A 25,000-nucleotide genomic window follows, 5' to 3' on the forward strand; every position below is an offset into this window, starting at 1 on the left:
AAGAAGAATACTGAGTTGCATCCCAAGAACACCACACCTACTGTGAAGCATGGGGGTGGAAACATCATGCTTTGGGGCTGTTTTTCTGCTAAGGGGAAAGGACGATAGATCCGTGTTAAGGAAAGAATGAATGGGGCCATGTATCGTGAGATTTTGAGCTAAAACCTCCTTCCATCAGTGAGAGCTTTGAATGGTTGACCAAATACTTATTTTCCACCATAATTTACAAATAAATTATTTAAAATTCCTACGATGTGAATTCCTGGATTTTTTTTCACATTCTGTCTCTCATAGTTGAAGTGTACATATGATGAAAATTACAGACCTCTGTCATCATTTTAAGTGGGAGAACTTGCACAATCGGTGGCTGACTAAATACTTTTTTGCCCCACTGTATATTAATTTTAGGGCGTGTAGCAAAAGGAAGAAACCTGTTAGACCGTAATTGTTTTTGATATTTATTAGCGGTCAAATAGAGATGTTTATGTGGACTTCTATGTAACGTAATCATGTTTTTTCCTCCTGGCGACCGCCGCCCCTTTATGTTGGCTCCAGCGGTGCTTCGGTCCGTCAGAACGAGCGATTTAGGTCAGTGTCAGTTCAAATTCCAGTCAAGCAGGCCCAACATGCTGTGGAGAGCAGCTGATACCATAACGTCCCCCTCCTTGTCACATTAAGGTGCAACGCTGGCCTTGAGCAGCCGCACGTGTCCTCAAACCACATCCCTGACAAGATGGCGATTGTCTTTACTGCTTCACGAGGCCACACTTGACGCTTGTGACAGCAGATAATCACTCCGAGAGACGAGCAGGAGGAAGGGGAAGAGAACAGAAGCTGGGAAGGCTAAGCACGTGGACAGGAAGTGGATAAAGAATGTCAGGGCAAGGGGGACAAACGTTGTCCACATGTGGACACTGCAGCCGTCCACGCTTTCCCACACCCGCCCTGAAGTTAATTAGCTGTGAAATAACACTTTGTGGACTTTGACTTTTTGTATTTTTCCACCCTTTATTGCTGTCAATAAAGGGTAGAAGTCATTGTTAATAACTGGCGAAAGAAGGCGTCACATTGATTTGATGAAGTGTGTGCCTGTGCTTGAGGACGCATGCCGAGGGCTTTGACTTGGTGGATATTTTGAGTATTTCTGTTGACTTGTATTGTGAAAAGCGGTCAATGAGGGTAGCCATCACAATAGTTGATGCCCAAGTTACCCCCGCAGTTATGGTGGATACCTACTGTATTGTTCGGACTATAAGTCACAGTTTTTTTCATAGTTTGGCTGGGGGTGCGACTTATACTCAGGAGCGACTTATGTGTGAAATTATTTACACCTCACCGTAAAATATCAAATAATATTACTTAGCTCATTTCCGTAAGAGACTAGACGTATAAGATTTCATGGGATTTAACGATTAGGAGTGACAGATTGTTTGGTAAATGTATAGCATGTTCTATGTTACGTCTGTGTGGCATAGTGCTGCCAAAATTTGTCCCCTTGTGGATGCATCAAACGAGTACACAGCAAAGGTAAGATTAACTGATTTATTTAACAAAAGAGATATGAACAAAAATACTTGAGCTAAGCATAAAGGCAAACAAAAGTGCTAGCATCGAAGGCTAGGAAGGCAAACAGCAAAACTAAACTTGGCACGAAGGCACAAACAGGGAAAACAAACACAATGGGCATGAAAGCTAAGAATAAACAGAAACAGCGCGAGGGCTAGCGAGCAGAAATGTGTAGAGTCAATCATTATTAGTTGCGTGAAAGCAAACTGAATAGCAGACATACCGTTGCATGAAAACACACTTGGATCCCAGACTGAACAACAAAAGGAGGCAGGCTTATATAGGGAAATAATCAAATGTGACAGGTGTGAGGGAAACAAGAGTAGCAGCTGAAACTAAGGAGAAAACCATGGAAACGGACTAAACAGGAACTCAGCAGGTGGAAGGACGGAGTGATACAAAAACTGGAACAATAAACAATAATATGTAGCGATCCGAAAAGCGGATCTCAACATTCTATATGTTATAGTTATTTGAAATGACTCTTACCATAATATGTTACGTTAACATACCAGGCACCTTCTCAGTTGGTTATTTATACATCATATAACGTACACTTATTCAGCCTGTTGTTCACTGTTCTTTATTTATTCTAAATTGCCTTTCAAATGTCTATTCTTGGTGTTGGGTTTTATCAAATACATTTCCCCAAAAAATGCCACTTTTACTCCAGTGTGACTTATATATGTTTTTTTCCTTCTTTATTATGTATTTTCGGCAGGTGCGACTTATACTCCGGAGCAATTTATACTCCGAAAAATATGGTACTAAGGGTTGCAATTGCATGGATTATATGACAAATATCTTACTTACTTACACTGGGGTTTGACTTTGTGGATTATTTCCAGTTTTTCTGCTTACTTTTACTATGCAAGATGGCAGATGTCATACAGAAGCCAAAACCAGTGAAGTTAGCATATTGTGTAAATGATAAATAAAGACACAATACAATGATTTGAAAATCCTTTTAAGCCTATATTCAATTGTTGGACTGCAAAGACAAGATATTTAATGTTTGAACTGAGAATTTTTTTTTTCCAACTAATCATTAACTTAGAATTTAATGGCAGCAACACATTGCAAACAAGTTGTCACAAGAGCATTTGTATTACTGTGTCACATGGCCTTTCATTTGAACAACACTCAGTAAACATTTGGAAACTGGGGAGACCAATTTTTGAAGTGGAATTCTTCCCCATTCTTTCTTGATGTACAGCTTAAGTTGTTCAGTCCGGGGTCTCCGTTATTGTATTTTAGGCTTCATAATGCGCCACACATTTTCAATGAGAGACAGGTCTGGACTACAAGCAGGCCAGTCTAGTACCTGCACTCTTTTACTATTAAGCCACGCTCTTGTAATACCTGTCTTGGCATTCCATCCATTATTCTACTGCTTATTCCGTTCGGGTCACGGGGGGTGCTGGAGCCTATCTCATTTGCAATCGGGTGGAAGGCGGGGTACACGCTGGACAAGTCGCCACTTCATCTCAGGGCCAACACAGATAGACAGACAACATTCACACACTAGGGTCAATTTAGTGTTGCCAATCAACCTATTGCATTGTCTTGCTGAAATAAGCAGGGGCATCCATGAAAAAGACGTTGCTTGGATGGCAACATATGTTGCTCCAGAACCTGTATGTACCTTTCAAAATTAATGGTGCCTTCACAGATGTGTAAGTTACGCATGCCTTGGGCACTTATACACTTTTTTATTTTGTTTTAATCTTCTATTTTTTTTCTCCCCCCCCCCTCCTTGTTTACCTGTATCTCATCTTTTTTGTAAGGGGCGCTGGAAGCCGGCAGACCCGTCAGCGATCCTGTTCTGTCTCCCTGTAATGTTTGTCTAAACTTGAATGGGATTGTGCTGAAAATTTTAATTTTCCTGAAGGAACTCTCCTAACGGAATAAATAAAGTACTATCTAATCTATCTATATAATCTAATCTAACACTCCCATACCATCACAGATGCTGGCTTTTGAACTTTGCTCCTTTAACAGTCCGGATGGTTCTTTTCCTTATTGGTCCGAAAGACACGACGTCCACAGTTTCCAAAACAATTTGATATGTGGATTCGTCACACCACAGAACAGTTTTCCACTTTGCAACAATCTCTTTTTAGATGAGCTGGGGCCCAGCGAAGCCGACGGCGTTTCTGGGTGTTGTTAATAATTGGCTTTCGCTTTGCATATTACAGTTTTGACTTGTACTTACAGATGCATTGACAAACTGTAGTTATTGACCGTGGTTTTCGGAAGTGTTCCTGGGTCCTTGTGGTGATATCTTTTACACACCGATGTCGGGTTTTGATGCAGTGCCGCCTAAGGTCACGGGCATTCAATGTTTGTTTTCACCCTTGTGGTTTACGTGCAGTGATTTCTCCAGATTGTCTGAACCTTTTGATGATATTACGGACCGTAGATGGTGAAATCCCTTAATGCCTTGAATAAACTGTCGGACAAATTGCTTACGCATTTGTTGACAAAGTGGTGACCCTCACCCCATTCTTTTTTGTGAATGACTGAGCATTTTATGGAAGCTGTTTTTATACCCAATCCTGGCACCCACCGGTTCCCAATTAGCCTGTTCACTTGTGGGATGTTCCAAATAAGTGTTTGATGAGCATTCCTCAACTTTCTCAGTCTTTTTTTCCCACTTGTGCCAGTCTTTTTGAAACATGTTGCAGTCGTCAAATTCCAAATGAGCTAATATTTGCAAAAATTAACAAAGTTTACCAGTTTGAACGTTAAGTATCTTGTCTTTGCAGTCTATTCAATTGAACTATTTTAATTCACCATTTACACAACATGCCAACTTCACTGGTTTTGGGTTTTGTAAATAACTAATACTTTTATGAAATATATTGCAAAGAGCCAATGTGCTTTGTCTTTGGGGATTATTTCAATGACCCTCATGCGAGGACATGAGACATGGGATTGGCCCCTCGGTGGATCAATACGGATGCTTTCAGGGTTGATCTGATTGTCACTTAGCTGCAATTGGATTGTTTATGTTTGCTTTCCTGCATGACGAGCACATAAATTCCCATTTTCATTTACCGGAGTTGGACAGGAAAAACATCAACAATCAGACGGTGTTGCGTTCTCTCAGGCCGCTCGACCTGGAAGGGCTAGTTAGGGTTTTGTCACAACAGTGGGAGACATGGGACGCCTTCAAGAGACTTTGTTTTAACAATATGGCTCGCTGTTGCCAAGGAGACAGCCGTGTCGTCGTGTCCTTTCCCAGCAGTAAGCATGAAAAGGTGTCTTTGTGAGAAACTTGTGGAGCAGTCGCATTGAAACCAACAACATTCTTCTCTGGTCTCACAGCGCTCACATCGGAGAGCAGACAATTAGGTCACGCGGTGCCCGGGGTGGTGGAGAGATGTGTAAAGACAGGGGACGTGAGACCACAATATTGGGTACAACTGCACAATCCATCGTCAGGGCCTTGTCCTTTTGTTGGGCCGCGAGCACCATCTAGAGGGCCACCAAAAAATTCCTTTTCAGCTGTGGTCCACAAGAGCCGCAGCGGCAACTCAGTTGTAATACACTTTTCCACCACATGTGGCAGTAATGACAATGTCAAACAAAGAGAAGAAGCCGGGCAGCTAAAGTCTTAGACACGTTCCTTAAGCGCAAAAAATATGATTAAAGTGGTGTAGCTGTATTTTAATTTGCACTTAATTTTTTAACAGTTCAGTTAAAAACATATTTAATATTATTTGTTTATTTGTTTTAGCACAACATGATTTTATGCAAATTAAAATGTTGTCAGTTATTTTGTCAGTTATTTGAGTATATTTGGTGAATACTAATTTTTCTAATCAGCCTGACCTAAGATAAGGTTAATGTGTTAAATAAATAATACTATTTTGTGATTAACATAGTGTTTCATATCATTTGAAAAGGTTGAGAACTGTGAATAGGTTAGATGAAATTATTGAATAAAATCTAGAGTAAGATCACTAATTTGTGCGAACATTTGAGTGGACCCCAAATGGATTGCACACCTTAATGGACGCGATCCACTTTGCACACGTTTAGTAGACCAGCTTTGCGTGTGCTATCAGGTTTGCGCGTGTTTTAGTACACAAAAACATTTTGTCAATCAGGCCCAAAGCAGAAAAAAAAAGAACATGTTTGACAACTAAAAGCACTTTCAAACTGTATAATTTCCAGCATCAAGTCTAGATTTTGGACAACACACATCCAAAAGTACTTGGGACTACTTTCATAGGGTCTTCCGCACTCGTGTGCTTTGAAGCTTGGCTTTGTTTTACGAAAGAAAGCCGTGAGTGCCGTAATCAGAGCTAAAAAGCGCTCTTATCAAAGCAAAAGCTCCCAACATGAGGTTACTCTTCCTCGTTAGAAGCTGATGGCTGCAGGCATAAACAAGCAATGCAGACAGATGCTCTTTGTCTCTCAAGACAGGAGCTGACCTTTCCAGGCAGACACCAGCGCAGGTAATCGCATCAATTTGCCAACGTGGATTGGCCAGGATCACTCTTTTTCTCTCCCAGCGTGTTTGTGCAAGCGAGGAAACGGAGTGTTTAAAGTCGCAAAAACATTTCCATTCTCAGTGTGGCTTAGTTTGATTTTTGGGAAGAGGACGAGGAGGGAAGAAGGCCAGAAAAGGAATGCGGAGCAAAGGCTAGGAAAATATTTGTGTAAAAAAAACCAAATGGTTATTTTTATACATACAGTATAAAATGTGAAATTAGTTAAAAGATCTTCTGATTTTCTCAGATAGACCTGATACATATGGAATGACAATATATTTGCCTCTGTCACCTTTTTCTTCCTCGTCCACTCTGTTCTTGTTTCTCATAGAACTACCGTATTTCCTTGAATAGCCGTCGGGGCGCTAATTAATTTAAAACCTTTTCTCACTCCTGCGCTTGTTCAAGGCATGCGGTAAAAGTAAGCAGGCACAAATTATTTTATAACATCTTCTCACCCCTGCGCTTACCAATGACATCCAGTAAAAAATTGAGTGTGATATTAAAAAAAGAAAAAAATAGTAATAATTTCTTCTGAGGGGCGGCTTAGCTCGGTTGGTAGAGTGGCCCTGCCAGCAACCTGAGGGTTGCAAGTTCGATTCCCGCTTCCGCCATCCTAGTCACTGCCGTTGTGTCCTTGGGCAAGACACTTTACCCACCGGCTCCCAGTGCCACCCAAACTGGTTTAAATCTAATTTAGATATTGGGTTTCACTATGTAAAGCGCTTTGAGTTACTACAGAAAAGCGCTATATAAATATAATTCACTTCACACTTCACTGAGGCCGCGACCACTGCTCTACAACATGTCTACGCGCCCACCTTTACACCATGCCATCTGCGTGTCGGTCGGACACATACATATCGCTGTTTCTCTTATGAGATTGTAATGCATACTTGGTCAAAAGCCATACCTTTTACACTAATGGTTGTGATATAAACAACTTTAAAACTCTTACTGATATGCGCCACACTCTGTGAACCCACACCAAACACATATCTGGAAAACATTGGCTCTGTAACACATTATAAATGCAACATAAGAATTACCCAGAATTCCAATCCATCTATGACTCTTGGCTATATTATACACACGCCCCCCAACCCCGCCCACCTCAACCGACGCACGGAGCGGGGGGAGCGGGGTGTATAATATAGCCAAGAGTCATGGATGCATTGGAATTCTGGGTAATTCTTATGTTGTGTTTATAATGTGTTACAGAGCCAATGTTTTTTCAGAAATGTGTTTGGTGTGGGTTCACAGAGTGTGGCGCATATTAGTAAGCGTGTTTAAGACAAGTTGTTTTATATCACAACCATCAGTGTGATCTGTATGGCTGTGGAACAAGACCCTCGGTTTACACATAGTGAAAGCAAAAAAAACTCTTCCGCCATTTTGGAAATGACGACAGTGGAAACATCACTCGTGATGTCATGACTTTGACCTGGTGGTAAAATTAGGCATGTGCTAATAAATTTGGGGAGCGAATTTGACCCAGCAGTAATTCAAGGCAGGCGCATATTACATACCCGGCGGCTATTCAAGGAAATACGGTAGATGCACTTTTCTCAAACGACCAGCTGGGGTTGCCACAAGTTTCCAGGGCTTCCCCCAAATGCCTATGCCTCTTTCTCTTTGGGCTGTTCTCAGCTATGAGTCATAGGGTTCTGATGACGGCCAGTTTGGGTTCCAGTGGGTGGTTTGAGTCAAAACGGAGGTATTGATCACTAAGTGAGGTTTTAGGTAAACCCTGACATGGGGGCCCCTGTTTTCTCCGAAGTGTACGTCACAGTCCAAAAAACAAGGTGGTTGCAGCACATTGACACCGACTTTGTGTCCCATATGGCTAATACCGCAAGAAGCTCTACTGGGTTGTACTAATAAATTGATTAATCAGTGTCGTACCCTTTTTTACATGCTGGCATATTTGAATTTTGAGGATTTCAAACCAAATTGTACATAATTTTCCCATGAAACTGGGACATCTCTGCGCCTGATGCGCCTTCGCTTGGGATGGTTCCCTGCTGGCTCCACTTTGGATGGGACTCTCGCTACTATATTGGATCCACTTTGGACTTAGGATATGATAGGATAAGTCTTTATCGTCATTGCACAAGTACAACAAAACTTTGTTTTCAGCACAAACCTGTTCAAGATTAGACAAACAAACAGTGTACAGGGTTACAGAACAAGAACACTGATGGCTTGCCATAAGGCGCCCCGTAAAAGATAGGAAAAAGGTCAACGCTGGGGAAGGATGAGTAAAAAAATACAATCCAGACTGGGCTCCTAAGGGGGGCCAGTTCGGAGTGGGAAAAAACCTCCATAGCATAGCACATATACATATTACAACATCCTTTTCGAGATATCTAGCAACAAAGGGAAGGTAGTTCAAGGTCATGGTGGTAGGCCGCAGCTCTCAGGCGCTGATCATCACCCCTAAGGGATTTGCGTCGAGGGCGTTGGGTTGGGGGGTGTATGTGTGGCGTATATTTTTGTGGATGTGTGTGTGTGTGTGTGTGTGTGTGTGTGTGTGTGTGTGTGTGTGTGTGTGTGTGTGTGTGTAAGCCCGTAGTGTGTCTCTGTTCCGCGGCCTTGATGTATTGTGCCGTCTCGTCCAAAGTCAACAACAGTAGGTGTGTGTCCATGAGAGACAAGAAAGGAGTTTGTTGTGTCTTCGCTGCGCTGTTTTCGGGAGAGTCTCGAAGCCAGGGAAACTATCCAAGTCAGAATGATTTTATATGCGGGTGAAAATAAAATGTAATTTTCACCCTAAGGGTCGCCAGGCACGCGGCCCTCCTCCTTCTCCCAAGAGTCCGTCGTGTGTCCAGCAACAACCGCTTCGTCACGACAGCAGGTTCCCCCAAACCCAAGATCTTGTCAATTTTGTTGAGGCCAGTTATAGTTCCAATGTTTAGATTTGGAGAGCAGTGCAAAAAGAGGCAACAAGAAAGTTAAGACGAGACAAAACAAAGAAGCAAGCAGGAGAGATAAGGGAGAGGAAAGGGGAGCGTCCACCCTCGTTGAGTGCCGGAGAGAAAGATCCACTTTGGACTTGATTCTCACGGTTACGTGGATTGGACTTCCACAATATCATGTTAGATCCGCTCGACGTCCATTGCTTTCGGTCCCCTGGGTGGGGGTTGACCACATATGTGGTCCTCTCCAAGGTTTCTCATAGTCATCATGGTCGACGTCCCACCGGGGTGAGTTTTTCCTTGCCCTTATGTGGGCCCTACCGAGGATGTCGTTGTGGTTTGTGCAGCCCTTTGAGGCACTTGTGATTTAGGACTATATAAATAAACATTGATTGATTGAAAGATTGATAATCTGATTAATGTGAGCAGGCTACTGTATGAGCACATTTTGTTGTACACTTTTTATATTTCTTTTTGGGGGTAATCAGTCACCCACTTCTAAAGTTTTACTTACCATTGTAGCAGCTATCTTTGCACTACTTTGTCTCTGGTCCATCTTATTCTTCCTGATGTCCGACCATTTGTTTTTTATTTTAGCCTGTGTTCGGTTCTCTGATTCCACATTAACGACCGGTTCACAATCACGACCCTCTTTCTTTAGCTGGAAACACGAGAAAGAAGCACCTCCTGCTGACTCCTACTGAATTCTGATCGGGAACCTCCGGCGCATGGCTAATTTCAATATGATTTCCGTATTTATAAGGAGGCGTGGTCTGGACGTGCCCAGCATTGCCGACATCTGCGATCAATTCCACACATCCGATTTTTTTCTTGGTGACGTTGTTTTCCCGATTTGAATGTACGTTTATTTTTAGTAGGAAATCAACACAAATTTTACTACATGAGGCCCCTGGTTTACGAGGATCCAAATACCGCGCGCTAAACAGCATCTGCAAACTTTAAAATTGCGTGTATTATTCATGTGCGTGTGATCTACTTAGACTGCGTGTACAATGAAAATTGGTGTAAACCTCTTTGTTTAAATGAAGTTTCTGTGTGTACTACTGGTATTATGTGCCCTCCACCTTCGTGAGATCTATGTTGTTGAACGAGTAGCACACATTTATAATCTGTACCACCTTTTCTACAATATGGACTCACAATTTAGACAGTTTTTAGCACATGATGGTGCAATCTGCAGGGAGGCTTTGGACCGTCACAACAGCAGCGCATTCATGCCTCTGGAGTGGTCCAAATGCAAGAAAATGCATATTGAAGGACAATTTTTCGTAAAGAAAATATATTAATTCCAGACTAAAAGATGCTACTTTTTCCTACGCTTTTATCCTGCGGCTTAAACAGTGCGGCTAATTTATGGATTTGTCTTCCCTAATAGCCATAATGCCATTCATCCATTTTCTACCGCTTATTCCCTTTAGGGTCGCAGGGGCGCTGGTGCCTATCTCAGCTACAATCGGGCGGAAGGCAGCGTACACCCTGGACAAGTCGCCACCTCATCGCAGGGCCAACACAGACAGACAGACAACATTCACACTCACATTCACACACTAGGGCCAATTTAGTGTTGCAATCAACCTATCCCCAGGTGCATGTCTTTGGAGGTGGGAGGAAGCCGGAGTACCGGAGGGAACCCACGCATTCACGGGGAGAACATGCAAACTCCACCACTCCACACCTCCGTATTGTGAGGCAGACGCACTAACCCCTCTTCCACCGTGAAGCCCATAGCCATAATGTTTTGTGTTCAATAGTTTTCATTTAACTCAAGCATAAACATTGGAATTTTTTTATTTTTATTTTTTAAATCCTATGCATAATCATGTTTTTATTATTAATATTCAATAATTGGGTGATTTTTTTTCCAAAAGATTCTATTTAAATTGTGACCCGAACAACCTCACATTTTTCCCGGTAGCGGTCATAAAACACAGTATTAGTAGCTTTACTATATCACACACAGTACTGTAAATGTGCCATACGTGCTGTGCTGTACTGTACTACAAAACCCAAAACCAGTGAAGTTTGCATGTTGTGTAATTCGTAAATAATACAGAATACAATGATTTGCAAATCCTTTTCAACCTATATTCAATTGGATATACTGCAAAGACAAGATATTTAATGTTTGAACTGAGAAACATTTTTTGCAAATAATCATTAACTTAGAATTTATTAGAAGAAACACATTGCAAAAAAGTTGTCACAGGGGCATATTTACCTCTGTGTTACATGGCCTTTCCTTTTAACAACAGTCAGTAAACGTTTGGGAACAGAGGAGACCAATTTTTAAAGTGGAATTATTTCCCATTCTTGCTTGATGTACAGCTTAAGTTGTTCAACAGTCCAGGGTCTCCGCTGTCGTATTTTAGGCTTCATATTGCACCACACATTTTCAATGGGAGACAGGTCTGGACTACAGGCAGGCCAGTCTAGTACCCGCTCTCTTTTACTATGAAGCCACGCTGTTGTAACACGTGGCCGGGCATTGTCTTGCTGAAATAAGCATGGGCGTCTATGATAACGTTGCTTGGATGACAACATATGTTTCTACAAAACCTGTATGTACCTTTCAGCATTATTGGTACCTTCACAGATGTGTAAGTTACACTGTAAAACAAAATCCTATTTTTATGGTTAATTTACTCTAAATTTCTACTGTAATTTTTCAATTTTTTTTTAAATAAGTTATAAAACTGTAGAATTGAAGACATTATCTGTAAATAACCAAACCGCCTGTTATTTTAAGTAATATGCCAGTAATGACAAACTATATATATATTTTTTTTTACAAAAAATACCATATTAATAATACATATCATTTTCTGTTTTCTCAAATTACTTTCAAATTCATGTAAAATTACAGTAATTAACTTTCATTTAATATTTAGTTTGTTATGTAAAAGTCTATGTCCATACTAACAATCTAACAGTTTTATATGTAATTTTTAGGAAAATCTTTAATATTTATGTGTATTTTTATATTCAAGTTGAAAAATATTTGTAGCCTGTTTTATAAAGGTTTGTACTCAGACTAATAATTTAACATTTTTCTCTGTAACATGACACATGTTGGTGACTGCAAGACATACTTGATCACAGCCAACAGCCATACAAGTCACACTGACTGTGGCAGTACAAACAAATTTAACACAGTTACAGATATGTGCCACATTGTGAACTCACATTTAAAAAGAAAGATAAACACATTTCGGGAGAACATCTTCACCGTAACACAAAATAAACACAAAAGAACAAATACCCACAATGCCAAGCAGCGCTACTCTTCCGGGCTGCACCCCCGCAACCACCAAACCCCGCCCACCTCAAACGACGCACGGAGGGGGGCGGTGATGTGGGGTTGTGGCAGGGGTACAGCCCGGAAGAGTAGCGCTGCTTGGCATTCTGGGTATTTGTTCTTTTGTGTTTATTTTGTGTTACGGTGAAGATGTTCTCCCGAAATGGGTTTGTCATTCTTTTTTGATGTGGGTTCACAATATGGCGCATATTTGTAACAGTGTTAAATTTGTTTGTACTGCCACAGTCAGTGTGATTTGTGTGACTGTTGATCAAGTATGTCTTGCAATCATTTTTATAAGTCAAACAAAGCCTTGAACAACATGCTTACCAGTGGGCTCGCTGTTTGTTTGGTGAATGATCTAATGCGACAGAAGTTTATCGAGGACGATAGCGAAAGTGCTGTCACGGTACTCCCCAAAAATATTTATCCGGTCGATATCAGGACAACACTTCGCGAGGGTCACAGGTAGTCTCTCGTGATGATTGGCAAGTATGTTGCCAGGTCGATATGGTCATTCCAAGAAAGTGAAGTCACGTTTCACGTAGTTTGTACATACACTGGCCCCCCGGTAAATTGAGTTTGAGACCCCTGATCTTAATAATTCAGAAAAAATCTGAAAAATAATGGTATTTTTCAGTAGAACTGCCAGTATTGTCACTTAATTAAAGGTGGTTGATCGTAATTAATTGGAAAAACTCTGTAGAAAAAAGGTATTTATATCTGTAGAACTGTTTGCATCTTCACTTTATTAAAGGTGATTGATCTTAACAATTTTGTAAAAATCGGTAAAATTACGATATTTTTCCGCAAAACGTTTAATGAACATTTCTGTAAATAGAATGTTTTCGATCATTTTTTGGTTTACAGTGTTTTACTTTAATTTTATGTTTTTCGTTTGGCAGCCGTAGCTGCCAGTAGATTACCGTTTTTTTACAGAATTTTTGTTTAGTGTACCCATGCCTTGGGCACTTATTCACCCCTATACCATCACAGATGCTGGCTTTTGAACTTTGCGCCTATAACAATCCAGATGGTTCTTTTTCTCTTTGTTCCGGAGGACACGACGTCTACAGTTTCCAAAAACAATTTGAAATGTGGACTCGTCCGACCACAGAACACTTTTCCACTTTGCATCAGTCCATCTTAGATGAGCTCGGCCCCAGCGAAGCCAGCGGCGTTTATGGATGTTGCAGATAAATGACTTTGACTTTGCATAGTAGCGGATGTGGCAACGAACTGTAGTTTCTGACAGTGTTTTTTTTAAGTGTTCCTGAGCCCATGTGGGGATATCCCTTACACACTGATGTCGCTTTTTGATGCAGTACCGCCTGAGGGATCGAAGGTGACAGGCATTCAATGTTGGTTTTCAGCTATGCTGCTTACGTGCAGTGATTTCTCCAAATTCTCTGAACCTTTTGATGATATTACGGACCGTAGATGGTGAAATCCCTAAATTCCTTGCCATAGTTGGTTGAGAAATGTTGTTCTTAAAAAATTTGCTCACGCATTTGTTCACAAAGTGGTGACCCTCGCCCCATCCTTATTTGTGAATGACTGAGCATTTCATGGAAGCTGCTCTTATACCCAATCATGGCACCCACCTGTTCCAAATTAGTCCGTTCACCTGTGGGATGTATCAATTAAGTGTCTGATGAGCATTCCTCAACTTTCTCAGTCTTTTTTGCCACTTGTGCCAGCTTTTTTGAAACATGTTGCAGGCATCAAATTCCAAATGAGCTAATATTTGCAAAAAATAACAAAATTCACCAGTTCGAACGTCAAGTATCTTGTCTTCGCAAGCCTATTTAATTGAATATAGGTTGAGAAGGATTTGCAAATCATTGTATTCTGTTTTTGTTTACCATTTACACAAAGTGCCAACTTCACTAGTTTTGGGTTTTGTATTTGCATTGGTGGAGTTCTGCATGCACATTGTCACCACACAACTATTACCTTCATGCACATTGTGGGCGCTTTAGTGTTTTAATGTTGTGGTGGAACACAACTGTGCGACTAATTCAGTTGAAAACAAATAGGTTTCTAGGCGATGTGTGTGTTCCCAGGCATGACTTCCTTCATGGCGGCGACAGAGACCGTCTGGCTTAGGTCAGACTGTGAAAAGCCGGCCTGGCTGCCATAGCGTCTGAACTCGCTCAGTCATATGAAAAACAACAACACCATTCACCCCATCACATGACCTGCTGTGTGGGAATACTTTTACCTTAATCCTCCTTTTTTGCACATAAATATGTAGTCAGGTGTTGGCAGGTTCCTGTTTCACGGAACAACGGCTCGTACCATTTTTTCCTTGAGGGTGTGTGAGGTGAGGGGGCGGTTGCATTCAGAGGCGTGTATAGAGAGTATGGACAACTAATCACAGGGGGCCATGTTGGAGACCTAGGACGTGGGCGGCTGTTGAGCCGATCTGACGTTAGTTTTCCTGGTGAAATAAACCGAAATAATACGTCTAAACATAGCTCTAAAATAGGGCTGGGCGATATATCGAATATACTCGATATATCGAATATACTCGATATATCGAATATACTCGATATATCGCGGGTTTGTGTCACACCTATGGATAATTTTTTGTTTTGGTCATGTTCGGTTTAGTTTTTTGGACATTTAGTTCTGTTTTGCATTTCCTTGTTTGTCTTGTTACCATGCCAACTCATTAGTTTTCATCTGTCATGTCTGATCATGAGCTTGTATGGACATACTACCCTGAGCATCCCCAATTTCGTTTGTTCTCAAAGCAAAGCAGTGACTGGCCTGTTTAGTACTTGGATGGGAGACTGCCTAGGAATACCAGGTGCTTTTGACCTTTGGACTCTTTAAAGTTCCTTTTTTTTCCACTCCCAGTTTTGTCACCATGACGACCAATCAGTTCACCTGTCTTGTCTCACACCTGTTTGCACTTACAGTATCATGTTCATTATTTAAGCCACAGTTACCAGGTAGTCAGTCTGGCAACATCACCTCCTGCACCCATGATATCCATGCTGCTTCTCATTTCCTTGTCTCAGTCACAGTAAGTTTTTGTTATTCATGCCATAGTGCAAGTGTTTTGTTTCATGTTTATAGTTTATAGCCTTTGTGCTAGTCTTTTGTTTCATAGCCCAAGTTTTGTAAATCCATTGTGAGCTCTTTTTGTTGGTTCCTGTTTTTAGTTTTAGTGTTAAAATAAAGATGTCTTTACCTTCATGCCGTTTCCACTCCATTCGCTTTGCAACCCAAGACCAAGTCCAAGCTTGACAATTTGTCTCTGTGTGATATAGAAAATGAATATATCATGATATTCTAGTATACGTTCTCACGCAGTTGCTTTTAGTTGCGGGCATTAGACTACAGGCTCTTCTCACTCTTTCTTGTCTCTCCTTCGCATAGAGAGATAAAACAAGCGCACCTTCTTACATACAACACATACTGTCGCGCGTGCAATGTCATACACTCTCACAGAGGAGAGAGGTAGCAGAATGGGTAAAGTTAGCTGTTGTGCTAGCGGAATGGTGCGAGTGGTAATTCGAGAGAGATAAGGTGCGAATCTGGTAATAAATTAAGGAAGAATAATTAATTCCCAAGAAAAACAGCAGGGGGTCCATCGTCTGGCAGTGGTTTGGCTTTAAGCGGGAATATGTCAAACAGACAACCGTAATATGTCAAGTATGCGGCAAAAGCATTGCCACAAAAAGTAGCATTACTGCTAATGGGTAGCATCGTTTGAAAAGTCACCCGCTAGAACAGGGGTCACCAACGCGGTGCCCACGGGCACCAGGTAGCCCGTAAGGACCAGATGAGTAGCCCGCTGGCCTGTTCTAAAAATAGCTCAAATAGCAGCACTTACCAGTGAGCTGCCTCTATTTTTTAAATTCTATTTATTTACGAGCAAGCTGGTCCCGCTTTGCTTGACATTTTTAATTTTAAGAGAGACAAAACTCAAATAGAATTTGAAAATACAAGAAAATATTGTAAAGACTCGGTCTTTACTTGTTTAAATAAATGTATTTATTTTTTTACTTTTTATAACTTTCAGAAAGACAATTTTAGAGAAAAAAATATAACCTTAAAAATGATTTTAGGATTTTTAAACACATATACCTTTTTACCTTTTAAATGCCTTCCTCTTCTTTCCTAAAAATGTATATCAATGTACAAGTGAATTTTTTTTTTTTATTGTAAAGAATAATTAATACATTTTAATTTAATTTTTCATTTTAGCTTCCGTTTTTTTTCGACAAAGAATATTTGTGAAATATTTCCTCAAATGTTTTATGATTCAAATTCCCCAAAAATTTTCTGGCAAATTTATAAAATCTTTGGAATCAAATTTAAATCTTATTTCAAAGTCTTTTGAATTTCTTTTAAAATTTTGTTCCGGGAAAATCTAGAAGAAATAATGATTTGTCTTTGTTAGAATTATAGATTGGTCCAATTTGTTATATATTCTAACAAAATGTAGATTGGATTTTAACCTATTTGAAACATGTCATCAAAATTCTAAAATGAATCTTAATCAGAAAAAATTACTAATGATGTTCCATAAATTATTTTTTTAATTTTTTCAAAAATATTTAAATTATCTAGTTTTTCTGTTCTTTTTTTTCTGTTGAATATTGAATTTTAAAGAGTCAAAATTGAAGATAAACTATGTTTCAAAATGTAATTTACATTTTTTTCCTGTTTTCTCCTCTTTTAAACCGTTCAATTAAGTGTTTTTTTCATCATTTATTCTCTACAAAAACCTTCCGTAAAAGGAAAAAAAAATGTACGACGGAATGACAGACTATATATATATATATATATATATATATATATATATATATATATATATATATATATATTATAGGTAAATTGAGCAAATTGGCTATTTCTGGCAATTTATTTAAGTGTGTATCAAACTGGTAGCCCTTCGCATTAATCAGTACCCAAGAAGTAGCTCTTGGTTTCAAAAAGGTTGGTGACCCCTGCGCTAGAGAATAAGGAGTGCTTGAAACTCCACATGTCAACATCTCCGGCTGGTGCCACACCAACAAAATGCTGAGGTAACCATTTCCACATCAACACAGTATAAAAAAAAATAGTCAGCAGAAGGAGATAACGTCCGCAGGAACGTACCACAAAGCGATTTGATTTCCTATTATGCAGCTCATTTTTATTTGACAGTTATTGAAATATCTTGTGTGACATCACGCACAAAAGTGAACTTTATTTGTTTTAACTATTGTAGTGGCGTTCTGTACAAAAAGTGCACTTTAATTTAGTGTTGTTTTGATATGTCATCTTAGTGACATCATGCACAAAAGTGCACTCATAGCTTGTTTTAAAATGTCTGACGTTGGAAATTGCATGAATGTTTGTGCCACTGCCTATTAACTGTTTAATAAATACAGTTGTTTTTTTAGTTGTGATATCCCCCTCTGCATGAAAGTTTAAAATGAGCTGTATGCAGTATGAACAAGAATGTTTTAATGTAGACACATAGAATCATCATACTGCTGTGATTATATGCATCAAGTGTTAATTCAAGGCTAAGGTAAAATATTAAGATATATATCATGTATTGTGACATGGCCTAAAATTATCGAGATATTAATAAAAGGCCATATAGCCCAGCCATACTCTAAACATACTCCAACTCATGAAGTTACAATAAAACATGTTTTATTTTGTTAACATATAATTTTGCACTTTTAATGCACTCCGCCGCTGTATTCATGCAGTGTTTAGTGACAGGCAGGCTTCTAACATGCCTCCGCCGGCGCAATGTACATCAGGAAATATACATGTATATGTGTATATATATACGTACAAACCCCATTTCCATATGAGTTGGGAAATTGTGTTGGATGTAAATATAAACAGAATACAATGATTTGCAAATCCTTTTCAACCCATATTCAGTTGAATATGCTACAAAGACAACATATTTGATGTTCAAACTGATAAACATTTCTTTTCCCCGCAAATAATCATTAACTTTAGAATTTGATGCCAGCAACACGTGACAAAGAAGTTGGTAAAGGTGGCAATAAATACTGATAAAGTAGAGGAATGCTCATCAAACACTTATTTGGAACATCCCACAGGCGTGCAGGCTAATTGGGAACAGGTGGGTGCCATGATTGGGTATAAAAACAGCTTCCCAAAAAATGCTCAGTCTTTCACAAGAAAGGATGGGGCGAGGTACACCCCTTTGTCCACAAGTGCGTGAGCAAATAGTCAAACAGTTTAAGAACAACGTTTCTCAAAGTGCAACTGCAAGAAATTTAGGGATTTCAACATCTACGGTCCATAATATCATCAAAAGGTTCAGAGAATCTGGAGAAATCACTCCACGTAAGCGGCATGGCCGGAAACCAACATTGAATGACCATGACCTTCGATCCCTCAGCAAGCACTGTATCAAAAACCGACATCCGTTTCTAAAGGATATCACCACATGGGCTCAGGAACACTTAAGAAAACCACTGTCACTAAATACAGTTGGTTGCTACATCTGTAAGTGCAAGTTAAAGCTCTATTATGCCAAGCGAAAGCCGTTTATCAACAACATCCAGAAACGCCGCCGGCTTCTCTGGGCCAGAGATCATCTAAGATGGACTGATGCAAAGTGGAAAATTGTTCTGTGGTCTGACGAGTCCACATTTCAAATTGTTTTGTGAAATATTTGACATGGTGTCATTCTGACCAAAGGGGAGGCGAACAATCCAGACTGTTATCGACGCAAAGTTCAAAGCCAGCATCTGTGATGGTATGGGGGTGTAAAGTGCCCAAGGCATGGGTAACTTACACAACTGTGAAGGCACTATTAAGGGTGAAAGGTACATACAGGTTTTGGAACAACATATGCTGCCATCTAAGCGCCGTCTTTTTCATGGACGCCCCTGCTTATTTCCTCACGACAATGCCAAGCCAGATTCAGCACGTGTTACAACAGTGTGGCTCCGTAAAAAAAGAGTGGAGCTACTTTCCTGGCCCGCCTGCAGTCCAGACCTGTCTCCCATCGAAAATGTGTGGCGCATTATGTAGCGTAAAATACGACAGCGGAGACTCCAGACTGTTGAACGACTGAAGCTCTACATAAAACAGGAATGGCAAAGAATTCCACTTTCAAAGCTTCAACAATTACTTTCCTCAGTTCCCAATTATTTATTGAGTGTTGTTAAAAGAAAAGGTGATGTAACAAAGTGGTGAACATGCCCTTTCCCAACTACTTTGGCACGTGTTCCAGCCATGAAATTCTAAGTCAATTATTATTTGCAAAAAAAAATAAAGTTTATGAGTTTGAACATCAAATATTTTGTCTTTGAAGTGCATTCAATTGAATATGAGTTGAAATGATTTGCAAATCATTGTATTCCGTTTATATTTACATCAAACACAATTTCCCCACTCATATGGAAACGGGGTTTGTATAACTTGGTATCTAAAAGTGTACATTTCAATTACAATGTTAAAATATACAAAAAAGCACAAGTTGATTGAGTTTGAAAGGGTATACATCCATTATTGTTATGTGTTGTCATTGCATCAGTGGCAATAATTCGTAGGTCCATACATCGTCGAGCAAAATTTGTTATCGGCCCAGGCCTAGGTATCGGATCAAATCAATAGCTGCTGTTACTCAAGGTTACAAAGTCAGTATCGGAAGCGAAATCATATCTGGACACCAAAACCGCTAGTATTGTGCCTTTTACAATATACAGTGAAATGCTTGCTGAAATGGCAAAAAGGTCCCAGGTTTGATTCCCGGTGCGTGGGTCCTCTCCGGTAGCTCCGGCTTCCTCCCACCTCCAAAGATATGCACCTAGGGATAGGTTGATTGGCAACACTAAACTGGCCCTAGTGTGTGAATGTTGTCTGTCTGTGTTGGCCTGGCCCTTCGATGAGGTGCCCGAGTGCAGCTGGGCTAGGCTCCAGCCACTCCAAAAGGGACAAGTAAAGGATACGCTCACATTTCACAGATACTGTACTCTCCGATATTCTCACTTCCACTCCCCTCGGCTCAGCTGCAGGGAGACATATTGGCAAAAACACACCCCTCCCACCAGGTGGCCCCGGCAGGAGTCGGGCTGAGGGAAAGGGAAGTGTTTTTTGGCCAGGCAGCAGGCGTAACCCGACGAGAACATGAGCAGGGCTCTTTTAAATGCCTCCTTTGCGTCGACCTGCGACTCGAACGCCTCCTTGAACTCGCCCTCGCAGCCGTTCAGACAAACGTAGACCAGATACAGTTTGGAATTGGAGCAGCAGCCCATGAGGAGCTTCTCCTCGCGGAGGATGGCATTGGCTCGCCCCGCAGCTTTTTGCATCGCCCTCACCACGTGCTTCCCGTCATCCATCTTCCAGAGCGAAAGGTGAACAAGCAGCCCGATTGGAACGGAGAAGAGACTCGCAATGGTTACTACCAACGCTCCAACGGGGGCATCGTTTGCATTTGTAGGAATAATGTTAATCGTCACGAATGCTGTCACGTATACAAATAGCCCAATTAGTAAGAGGAACATTATCAAACCACTCATGTAGAGCAAAACTCTCATCCAGAGAGGCCGCAGCCACACTTCATTTTGAGACACACTGTTGATGATGGCGATGGCCTTCTGGTACTTGTCCTTGTCCTCGATAATCAGCAGCAGTTGGTCCGGCACAACCATGTCACTGAACGTACCTGAATCCCACTTGTGAAGAGTTTCCACGTTAGCAGCAGTCAAAGGCTGCAGGGCCTTTCCGTTGTAGATGGATGGAGGCTGGTAGGGAACCACCGTGGCGCCTAGAAGCTGCCGGTTGTTGGTAAAGAGCACCTTGAGCAGCTTAGCCAGGAACTCGGGGTCGCCGGCCTCCAGGTAGGTAAGGTGGCACAGGTGAAGCGGGACGCACACTCCTGGCTCCAGCAGCACGGGGACGATGGGCTTCCTCTCCAGGCAGTCTCTGAACAGAGACATGTTGGCCTCCAGGAGACACCAGCGGCTCCGCACGAACTCCGAGCTGAGCACCAGCAGGACCTTCTGGCTCTCCTGGATGCACTCGGACATGTTCTCCAGCACGGTGCGGCCCGGTGTGAAGTCCCGCTCGTGGTAGCAGACTTGCAGGCCGCCTGCCTCCAGCTGGTCTATGAGGGAGTGCGTCCACTGGTGGTCTGTGCTGCTGTAGCTGATGAAGACGTGGAAAGTCTCGCCTTCCTTCAGAGCGGGAGGAGCGTCAGTGAACGCCGCCAGGGAGGTTTTCTCAGCCATCTCCTGGAGGAAAGACCTAAGAGATGATGCACTTTTAATCTTTGGCAAACTTTATCAAAGAATCATGAATACACGACAATATGGCACTACATCCCAAGCCAAAGTACAGTCGTCACTTGTTTACCCCGGAACCTTTTAGTCACGGTAAACACATTTCTTATGTACAGTAGGGAAGCAATTCATATGGCCCCATTCATGGGTGGAGTTACCAATAAAGACAATTAAGCGCCCTGGGATATGACGCGCACCCACTATGTTTTAGAAGAAAAATATATTTTTCCACATATCAGCCGCACGGGATTATAGGGCACAGATATATACGTTGTGAAATTAGTTATTTACACAGAAATAATCTGTAAATGTTTTTTACATGCCTTAATTGTTTCCAAGCGGTGCCTGTAACACGGCAGTAAAACGGCTGATCAAACAAAACAGAAGTCATTATCATGGACCAGCTAGCTGCGGAAGCTTGCTGTCCAACCAGCTAAACAATCCAATCCACTTTATTTATATACCACATTTAAACAACGAAATGTTTCCAAAGTGCTGCACAACAATATTAAAAACAACATTCGAATACTATCCTGAGCTCCACCAATGACTGAATAAAAACACAAATGTTAAATAAAAATACATATAAAACCAATATAAAATACATATGATTAAAAACGATTTTAAGGGTGAAACCAATTAAAACAGTAAATAGAAATCAAAATTTTAAAACACAGAGGACCACACAACTCACGTAGGGTTAAAAGCCAGAGAATAAAAGTGGGTCTTAAGACGAGACTTAAAACACTCCACTGTGGGAGCAGTTGGAACATGGAGGGGGAGAGTGTTCCAGAGCTTAGGGCCGACCACAGAGAAGGCCCTGTGTCCCCTGGTTTTAAGTCTGGTCTTGGGCACCACGAGCTGAACTGGCTCTCGGACCTCAGAGTGTAAATTTGGATGAGGTCCGAGATATACTGAGGTGCCAGTCCATGTAAAGATTTAAAAACAAACAGCAATGTTTTAAAATCAATTCTAAAATGAACAGGGAGCCCGTGCAAATTCTCAAGGATTGGGGTTATATGCTAGCGTTGCTTGGCCCCTCTTAAAAGTTGTGCTGCCACGGTCTGAACTAACTGCAACCGGGAGAGAGCTTTTTGGCTAATGCCAGCATAAAGTGCATAGTAGTAGTCCAGGCCACTTGAAATAAAAGCATGCATGACTTGTTCAAAAAGGTTAAAAGATAAAAACAGTTTTACCTTTGCTAAAAGACGAAGATGATAAAAACAAGATTTTAAAACGCCATTGACTTGTCAAGTTTAAAATCGCTGTCCCAGCTGGCACAAGACATTGATACAATGTTGATTATACGTACATGTCCTTTAAAACTGACTTTGAAACAATGTTGCAAAATAATTGATGTCCAATGTTAGATCCAAGGTGTTGGTTGGGAAACGACCACATTTTTCAATGGTCATTTTCTACCGCTTGTCCTGGGTGCTGGAGCCTATCTGAGCTGCATTCGGGCGGAAAGCGGGGTACACCCTGGACAAGTCGCCACCTCATCGCAGGGCCAACACAGATAGACAGACAACATTCACACTCACATTCACACACTAGGGCCAATTTCGTGTTGCCAATCAACCTATCCCCAGGTGCATGTCTTTGGGAGGAAGCCGGAGTACCCGGAGGGAACCCACGCAGTCACGGGGAGAACATGCAAACTCCAAACGGAAAGATCCCGAGCGCATGATCGAACCCAGGACCTTCGTATTGTGAGGCAGATGCACTAACCCCTCTCACACCGTGCTGCCCTAAGTATAAACTGTTTTAGTTATATTGTAAAACTTACCAAATGTCACTTCGAGTGATGAATGAAGGATCCATACAAGTAGAAAAGGCATAACGTCACTCTGCCTCCGGCTTGAAAGCACTAAATGGAAGGGTGCTGTGGCACCTGCAGTGAGCGAACTCTTCCAAAAGATGGCGCCATAGCACAAACAACAAAACGCCTTCGAGTTGTATTTGCTTGTTTGTTTTTAACCATTGTTATTATGGCTGTAAGCGAAGACAAATCCATAAATTAGTCTTATACGCATACTTACCAACCTTGAAACCTCCAAAATCGGGAGATTGGGGGTGGGCAGGGGTGGGGTTAAGGGGGATGGAGTATATTTATTGCTAGAATTCAATGAAATTCAAGTATTTCTTATATATATAGTACAGTACACAGTAATGAAAACACAGTTGTTCTACTAACTGTACTGTACTTGCTGCTAACTTAAAAAAAATAACACTTATCTTTCACTATTTGAGTAGCCTTTGTTCGGCCATTTGAGTACTGGCGAGCGATCTCTGAATCCGGGAACATGTCCTTCACGGATTTGTTGAAAACATCCGCAAATGAGAACGGGCTGTTGCTTGCAGCTATCAGCATAGCCATCTTTGTCTCGGCATACTGTATGTTACACCCTCGGGTCTCCATTTAGCAAGGTGGCCCATAATACTGCGTTGCCACCGCCTTCTGCTTCTCTGACTGTTCATGAGTGACTATATCCATTCGGCCACCGTGTTATGGGTTATAGATAAACCTATGGATAACGGAGACATATACTGTATAATAGTCTCCTTTTAAGGTGAGAGAACGCTAAAGGCAGTGCCTTTAAGGCATGCCCCCAATATCGTTTGTCCGGCTGGAAATTTTGGACATTACTACTTGCCGTAGTTTTGAAGCAATGCATGATGGGAATCCGGATGTTGTGTGTCAGTGTATTACATGCCGGCTGGTATAAACACACACTGAGAAATAGCTCCATGCCTGCCTACTTTATGGGTTATAGATAAACCTATGGATAACGGAGACATATATAATACCGTATTTTTCGGACTATAAGTCGCAGTTTTTTTCATAGTTTGGTGCGACTTATACTCAGGAGCGATTTATGTGTGAAATTATTAACACATTACCGTAGAATATCAAATAATATTATTTAGCTCATTCACGTAAGAGACTAGACGTATAAGATTTCATGGGATTTAGCAATTAGGAGTGACAGATTATTTGGTAAACGTATTGCATGTTCTATATGTTATAGTTATTTGAATGACTCTTACCATAATATGTTACGTTAACATACCAGGCACCTTCTCAGTTGGTTATTTATGCCTCATATAACGTACACTTATTCAGCCTGTTGTTCACTATTCTTTATTTATTTTAAATTGCTTTTCAAATGTTTTTTTTGGCGTTGGGTTTTATCAAATAAATTTCCCCAAAAAATGCGACTTATATGTTTTTTTCCTTCTTTATTATGCATTTTCGGCAGGTGCGACTTATAGTCCGGAGCGACTTATACTCCGAAAAATATGGTAGTCTCCTTTTCAAGGGGTGGCGGGGGGGGCGTAAAGGCAGTGCCTTTAAGGCACACCCCCGATGTAGTTGTCCGGCTGTAAATCGGGAGAAATCCGAGAGAATGG

At 41.1% G+C, this 25,000-nt stretch overlaps 2 protein-coding genes across 4 annotated transcripts in view; one reads left to right on the forward strand and one right to left on the reverse strand.

Annotated features, from left to right (window-relative positions):
* Nucleotides 1–25,000, forward strand: part of mao (monoamine oxidase) — an 83,994-nt gene that overhangs the window by 3,258 nt on the left and 55,736 nt on the right. The window lies entirely within an intron of this gene.
* LOC133538251 (uncharacterized) overlaps nt 17,950–25,000 on the reverse strand; it is a 9,427-nt gene continuing 2,376 nt past the window's right edge. Inside the window, exon 2 of the mRNA XM_061879678.1 lies at nt 17,950–21,551. Coding sequence (XP_061735662.1) covers nt 20,291–21,535 — 1,245 coding nt within the window. The 5' untranslated portion in view covers nt 21,536–21,551 and the 3' untranslated portion in view covers nt 17,950–20,290. The remainder of the gene's footprint in view (nt 21,552–25,000) is intronic.

This window comes from Nerophis ophidion, linkage group LG19, assembly GCF_033978795.1.
Source record: "Nerophis ophidion isolate RoL-2023_Sa linkage group LG19, RoL_Noph_v1.0, whole genome shotgun sequence".
Taxonomy (NCBI): domain Eukaryota; kingdom Metazoa; phylum Chordata; class Actinopteri; order Syngnathiformes; family Syngnathidae; genus Nerophis; species Nerophis ophidion.